Source organism: Synchiropus splendidus, chromosome 5 (genome assembly GCF_027744825.2).
Source record: "Synchiropus splendidus isolate RoL2022-P1 chromosome 5, RoL_Sspl_1.0, whole genome shotgun sequence".
Lineage (NCBI taxonomy): Eukaryota > Metazoa > Chordata > Actinopteri > Syngnathiformes > Callionymidae > Synchiropus > Synchiropus splendidus.
Window position 1 is genome coordinate 21,850,345 of NC_071338.1, and position 7,946 is coordinate 21,858,290.

General features: G+C 43.1%; 1 protein-coding gene across 1 annotated transcript; it reads left to right on the forward strand.

Annotated features, from left to right (window-relative positions):
* The first annotated feature begins 233 nt into the window (after positions 1-233).
* On the forward strand, positions 234-4,500 carry tm2d3 (TM2 domain containing 3). Its single transcript, XM_053865702.1, has 6 exons — positions 234-355; positions 666-767; positions 2,667-2,815; positions 2,884-3,058; positions 3,119-3,194; positions 3,261-4,500. The coding sequence occupies exons 1-6, from the start codon at positions 250-252 to the stop codon at positions 3,424-3,426; spliced, it is 774 nt and encodes a 257-aa protein (XP_053721677.1). The 5' UTR covers positions 234-249; the 3' UTR covers positions 3,427-4,500.
* The last annotated feature ends 3,446 nt before the right edge of the window (positions 4,501-7,946 follow it).

A 7,946-nucleotide genomic window follows, 5' to 3' on the forward strand; every position in this document is an offset into this window, starting at 1 on the left:
TCCATACCATGCTAGTCAACAAAAATAAGTATAACGCAACAGTACAGTGGGCGTGGCTGCAGATTCCCATCGTCCTGCGGAGGTCATATTAACTTTGATTTGTAAAATGAGAAAGTTTTTTCAGAATTAATCGCGGTCATTTCAACATGGGAAACTGCTTCATGAATCTAATGGTTTTATTTATATTTTACAATCTAACCTATTTTCCGAACACCCGTGAACGCATCATCGGGAAGTCCTGCAGCAACAATGGCCACCATCTGTCAGATCTGGAGACCCGACCGAGGAAGGAGCCTCAAAGCCTTCGGAATCATGACTATATTGGTTATGGATGTGTTTTTGCAGTCTGTAAATGGTACGTATTGTCAGCGGGGGAGTATGTGAATTGCTGTTGAGCTCGCAATAACGTATAGTGACGCCTTGGTCCCTCAGTTGCTAATGCTAGCTGTCTCGCGTTGAGATTCAATGGAATGGTCAGCTAGCATGCTAACGCTTAGTCTGGCTTAAAGTATTTCAGTAAAGTCACGTCGGCATAGTTCAGAAATTAGCTTGTAATTGAGTTTGACTAGCAAGTTGAATAACAATGTTTTCTGCTGTTGCAAACCGGCAAAAAATAGTTCGCTTTAAAGGTTGGTGTGCTTCCTGTTTCCTGTGTGTTTATTTAGGATACATGAGTTCTCCTCATAGTGGCCAGGAGCCTCCGTACACCAGAGACACCCAGCACGGTCCAGTCATGAGCAGCCCGGTCGTGTCTGCTGAAACCTCAGGTAAGCACCGCCAACCGCAGGACCAAACCATTCGTTCTGAAGATTAAACTGCAAAAGAAATACAGTGCGTTTTTTGCTTTGATTAGGTATTGTCTTGTCAAAAAGATATAATGTACAATTTGATATAAAATGTATAGAGTTTAAGCAGTGCGTGGTGGTGTGTGGGTGAATGTTTTTCCCCTTTGTCTAATCACACCTGTGTTTTAAAAGTAATGTGCTGCACTATGCTGTTTTATTTTCCATTGAAAGCAGTTATACAACATGTAATGTACAGATACAGTGGTACCTCGGTTTTTGAACGTCCCAGAATTCGAACAAATCGGTGTTCAAACAAAAGTTTCGAGATTTTTTTGCTTCTGATTTCGAACGAAAATCCAGAATTCGAACGCCCCCAAAAAAGATGGAAAAACATAACGTGCGAGGAGCGATCAGCTGATCCACGACGTGCTTTGTTATTGTGTATAATGCAGCCTCTGTATGCAGACATGTCCCGTTAGCAACATTTACTGACTGGTTTTTCTTCATATTGAGGTGTAAAACCTTTCCTGTCTCCGCACTGGACCGTGGTAGAGTGTCACAGGGGAGGTGCTCGCTCTCCACACCTCCGCACTCCAGGGTTTGATGTCCTGTTGTCAGCTGGAGCTCAGACAGGGATGAAGCGAGTCTGGGACAGAGCGTTACTTGGTTTATGACTTTGTCCCAGACAAACTGTACAGAAGCGCACATTCAGAGCTGGACACGCACCGGGCACCTCTTCACTTCTGGAGAGACGTCACTCACTCGGCAACCCCTCCCACATTCAGCGGCCACACACATAGAGGAACAGCGCACCTGCAGCAGACACTCTACATTCACTCCTACAAAAGCCTTTTTTAAGGCTTGGAACGCATTATTTCTTTTTCCATTCATTGTAATGGGAGAAATCGATTCAGATTTCGAACAAATCGCTTCTGGAACGGCCATCTGGAACGGATTGTGGTCAAGAACCGAGGTGCCACTGTAATTGCTAAAATCCTTAGCCTGTACGGTGTAACTGGGTCATGTCTCCTCCACACACCTCAGTCCTCATTTTTACAAAAACAGCTTCAGTACATCCCACCACAGGTTGAGATAGCAAGTCAGACGTCTCCTCCTCAGCCTGTCTTGATCATCCTCCACAGTTGCACCTGTCCTCCTCATGCCTCTTTGGTCGGCTTCCTCTTCCATGTGTCTCTACTGTATTTGTCCAACTTCTCCACTGTCTTGGTCCAAACGTCTCTACATGTTCAAACTTCTCTACATGAGCTTGTTCTCCTGTGTCACAGCCAATTGCAACCTTAGTATCTTCATAATTGTTGCCCTTTAACTAACCTTGTACTGAAGTGCTACTGTGTATATAGTGACATAATGCATCAGTGGTTATAATAGCGCAGACACACAAGTGTGAGAGCTTCAGAACCAACTGCACACTTAATAGACGCCGTCTAATCATGGCTGTGGTGCCGGCGTTGATTTGAGAGCTCATATAATTTCCGTCAAATTTGAGATTGGATTTTGTTCTGTCCCTTTCCCTATTGCTTTTTTCAGGAACAGCAAAAATGACAATTGCAAATGAGTTTTTTTTATTATGTCATTGACTGACTTGAACCTCCCTCACCTGATTGCGTAAAAGTGTCACCCATGAAAATTGGGTTCTGTGTTGCACGACAAAAAACAGTATGTAGTTTGTTTGTAGTTACCATTTAGTCTACATTTCTGGCACTTTCAACATGACTTTCTGTCACCTGTAAAGGATCGTTTTGAACTAATATATTAACATGCTTCTCAGGTATTTTAAAATGCCAGGGAAATGGGGAAATATTGATTTTTGGATTTGAAAAAAAGACAACTTTTTTTTCCGTTCTTCTTCTTCTTCTGTAGCTCCACCAGCAGATATAGATAAATGTCCAAGCGGGGGACTGTGCACTCGTCTTCCAGCCAGCTGTATTCACTGTAACTACCAACACAACTGCACGTACGGGAAACCAGCCTCCTTCACCTGCAGACCTAAAAAAGCAGTGCACTGTATTGTGAGTGGCTGTCCAGATTTTTCGTACAAGCCCGTTGCACACGTGTTGAAGAATGTTTGTGTTCACAGGGTGAGTCTGGTCAACAGCTGGACAACTTTTCTCTCACTGTTACTTGTCAGTTCTGCTGGCAACTGGATCCCTCCCAGTACCGCTGCTCCAACTCCACCAACTGTATGACAGTGTCGTGCCCACGCAAGCGCTACAACGCTACCTGTGACGTGCTGGATCATGTTCACTGTTTAGGTAAAGACCCAGAATGTTAAGGCTGCTCTGTTTGATCGGCTAATATCAGATCATTTTCAGGTAAAAGGAGATTTCAGAAACGTTTATTTTGCAACTGGACTGGAGGGTACAAGTGGTCAACGGCCTTGGCGCTCAGGTAAAATGTCACTTACTTTGCTGTTTTTTTTTCTGATCTAATAGTTGTCATTCTTTCTGCCTGAAGCATCACGCTGGGTGGTTTTGGGGCCGACCGGTTCTACCTGGGTCAGTGGAGAGAGGGTCTTGGAAAGCTGTTCAGCTTTGGGGGTCTTGGGATCTGGACTTTGATAGATGTTCTGCTGATCGCCGTCGGTTATGTCGGACCAGCGGACGGTTCCTTGTACATCTAAAATCCTGGACTTTTTGCGTCTTCTGCTGAGCTTTTTGGAGGACAGACTGAAAGTGTGTTGTTCGCACGTCTGTCTGCCCATCTTGCTGCACAACACGTACCCATCCCATCTGCTAGCGTGCAGGAAGCGCTTTCGACATCACACCCAGGATGAGTCGTCTCTTGCAACATGGGATCAATGATTCTTCTGCTGTATTTTCTTGAGATGGAGAGTGTGTGCCGGGAAGTGACGGAGCGCTCATTACCCCTTCTGCTTGACTCAGCTGTTGGTTCCACTCTGACTGGTTAATCTATTAAGACATACGCGGCCCCCCTGTGGTGCTGAACTCGTCTCCTTCCAGGGATGTGTCCTCCGTTGGATGAGTTGGATTACCAAGAGCCAGGAATGATAGAGTCCGTGCCGCCTTCAGAAAGCACCAATTTTCTTGCTGTTTAGATGTAAACACCTGTTTATTTTTGCCAGTAACTCTACACAAGACTCATATTTTTTTCACTAGCACTCGTGTTATTTTTAGTCCTCAGCTGGAGACGGTTTGCTTGTGGTTTCTGTTGAGACTTGTTTCGAGTACATTGGTCGATCGGCTGGATGCTGTTTTTGTGTCATACTGTAAAGTACTTTTTTATTTAATGTAAATAAAACAAATAAGAAAATGTTGCCCTTAAAACTCTTTGGATCCTACATGTTGACTTTGACTTTTTTGTACTGAGAATACATTATTTATTCCCTACACCAATCTTAGAGTGGCTGAAGTCGTTTCTCTTGTAGTTTCTCCATTGAGGTTTAACAAACCAAGCGGCACCCCTGTCTCGTGACCAGTTCCGATTAAAACAGGCAGAAAACACTGTCAAATCTCTATAAATTCATGTGACTTTACCAACAGTTTTTCATTCATTCCCTGCAGAGCCTCTTCTTCGGTTCTCCTGTCTTTTTCAGAAGTCTGTAGCACTACTGCCATCTTCTCTCCAGTTGAACTCACCGCGCTTAAAATGTTTTACATGAAATGTATTGATAAAATACCTGTATGGTAGTGATCGATAGATGAGGTATTTTGTAACAGTATTGCAGGGTTGATGAAACCATGTCTTACTTTTGGGTAAGGCCACTAGATGGCGCGCTTTGTTCAGAAATGGTGTGAAGTTTCACTGAATGAGTTGTTCAAGTCCAAACGTTTGACAGACAGTGCCATCTGGTGGCCACTGAAGATCAGGACACTGTTTCATGAAACCTCATCCACTGGTGTACAGCAGTCACAGCGGTTTGAGTACTTTTCTAGTTTATGTATGAGCTACTGGACACAATTCTATGACTATCAATGGCAACTAATAATGGCGCATGCAAGGTATCAAGGATGACTTTGGCATCAAATTAGAATCTCTGTATCGTGGGTTTATTTCCATTTTCTCTCCTCAGGTCTGATTAATTTTGGTATTGTTTTTTATTTTCGTATTGATTCTCGATGTGGATGTTGTGCTGGGTATATTGACAGGTCGGTCCTACTGAGGAGTCAGGTTCAGGTTCATCTCACCGAGGTACCAGGCCAGATGTGGACAGGTGTTTGAAGAAGTGGGATGGTGACACACTAACACTGAATCACACGTGTGGCGAAATGAAGCACCATGACTGCACTGGTACTGTGAGTGCAGAACTAAAGAGGCATTTTGTGCGTTGAAGTCAACATTTTTCCATGTAAGATCAGAGTCTGAGATCAGGTTCACTTTGGCTTCCCTTATCTCAGGCACAAGTAAGTTCTCTGACTGCAGAACTGGTTTGACTAGGATGATCAACTCTGACCTCAAGCCTCCTCTCTCTTCTGGTCAGAGGTCAGCATTCATTTACAGTGGTCAGAGGTTTGTTCTACTTCTATGTGAAACAAAAACGTCTGTTTTGAGCAAAGGGCACTTTCACAGACGTACGTTCCTTTTCTCACATTAAAACAAAGATGAGCCCTTGTGAAAGACCCCAGTGCGGTGTGAAGAACTGAACCCTGCGCAGACTGAACCTCTGCCACGGCTGTAAAAATATGTCGAGATAATCTGCCGCGTCTGTTTTGCTTCAGCAGGATTGTGAAACTCCTGTCCTGCGCGCTCATGTTACACCCCGAGAGATGCCCGCTTCAGAACACAGAGAACCAGAACTCAGCTTTTCTTCCTAGAAAGCACCGCAGGGAATTTTCTGATTGGCTGCCACGCTTCAGCCCGAGTCACTCCTCCCGATGCAAGTTCCTCAGTATTAAACTGCGACTTCCTCTGCTCAAGATGATGCAACAGTTTCAACAGCGTAGCTCAGGCCACTCACTTTATTATTCAAATTTCTAAACCCTGAAAATCATTGTTTTAAAAACATCAGTTCAGCACTGAGAGAGAGAAACAAAACTTTGAAACTTTCACCAAGTCTGGGAGCTTGTTTGCCTCAAAAATGAAAGGAAAAATGCTGATTTCTCAAATTCATGAGTCAGTTCATGGTGATTCTGGTTTAGTTTAGTTTGGTTTTAGTTAGTTTAGTTTCTCAACAAGTACTTTATTTCTATCTTAACTTTTCCCACAATAGTTAACCTGGAGAATTCTAAATATTAGACTTTCTACCTTGATATGTTTGACTTAATACAGCTGCATTTCAACTCAATATGTCACATTGTACTTCCATGATATCAGACAATCTATCATTATATTAACTTGGACTAATGTTGTTCTCATTTATTTTGTTATTCTTAGCAGTACTTGGTAAAAGAAAAGTGTAAATGACTATGGGTTCCATCTTTATACTAGTTACATCACTGTATCGTGATGAATTAAAAAAAAAAGGATTTCAAATTCAATGTCAATACAAATTATACTGAGTCTGTCGGTACATATCCATACATATACATTTATTAATGAGTGATGTGTATCGTACAGACAAATTGAACAAAAATTGAGGTTGGGATGGCAGTGCCATAACAAACAACACAGTTCATCCTGACTGACAATGTATGGGACATCCCGACTTCTTCCCCTCCTCCCCCTGGCGACAGGCCTGTTGAAAGTTCTGTGTAATAGTACACAACAAAGTTGTTTTTCTTATTTATTAAAGCACAAAGATAATGTAAAAATGTATAAAAAGTGTACTTTGTTCTTCAGTTCAATTGTTGTTCTACACTTGATTGTGTGTATAATGTTATTTATTCAGTCTAGTACAAACTGAGCTGTATGCAAGAACAGTTGGAAGCTGTATTTAAGTGCATGTACAGTCATTTGTGTGTGGCTACTGTAATTTTCATGTACGGTTTGCGTAGCAGAACTGTAATCATTTCTAGTGTCATCTGTATTTTGCTCATTTGACATATTCATTATAACTGGTTACACAGTGCTTAGCAAGTTTAATGTGAAACCCATGCTGAGGTTCCACACTGGAGAAGAATAGTAGTAGGACTTCCTCATCAAGGTCCCACCCAGGAGAAGATTAGTCACAGCCCGAAAACCTGGAAAACACAGGAGAAGAGAAGTCCCTTTTCTAGAGTTGGGCGCCTCTTCTACAGGATGGGACTTATCTTCTCCTAGGTGGGACTTCTCTCCAAGGCGGGACTACTCCTCTATTGGGCAGGTGAAGTGTGGTCCCAACCAATACAAGAGCAGCTCCCCTTTGAAGAAGAGTAGTCCTGCCCTGGACAAGAGAAGTCCCACACTGGAGAGGGGGAGCCCTGCCTTTGAGAGGAAGAGGAAGAATTCATCTTTGAGGTCCCACCTTGAAGAGGAGCTGGAGCAGAGTCCATCCCAGAAGGACCATGCAAGCTTTGTGTAAACAGTTGTCATAAATGTGTTGAACAAAATGTGACTCAGCTCTACAACTAGAAGCAGGTTTGGAACCTCACATTGATGGACAAAACCCTTTCTCAGTTGTTGTTGTTTTTTGTCGATGAAGTGTCCATGGTTGCCTTGAAAGCCACCCTAAAAACCAGCTACAAGAGGCATAGGAATAACTTTTATTTTCGCTCATATTTCGCTACACAGCAATGCTTTGGTTCTCTGCTACTGAGACTGGCCAGAGCCAGACCATTCCACACTCCGACGTGAGGACAGGCCTGATGAGATGCAATTATCTCTCTTATTAGCTGTTAATAAACAGCGAGATAAATACTTTCTTTATTCGTATCTCAATGCCCAATTACACCCAGCAAGGCTCAGCATGGTATTTTTTGACATCACCCCCACGAATTACATCCACACTTGCGGTTGGCATGGCAATTATATGCAGCTCATGGTCTCATCTTTAGTTCTGTTTCATGGTAGTTATCCCAAACATCCATTATGATCCGCGCTGACAAATGAATAGTCATTAGAGCAGAAAAACGTCGCCCATATTCACTGTCCATTCAGCCTCCAACAAAGTTTCATCAGCCCCTGTTTACGTAACCCACTCCATCTATATATTTCAGTTTCAGGTCTGGACTGGCCGCACAGTATGTCCACCCACGAAAGAGCACGTCGGGAACAAAAAAGGTAGATGAGGGGATGAAACAGCAGGATTTCTCTCACACTCGGTCG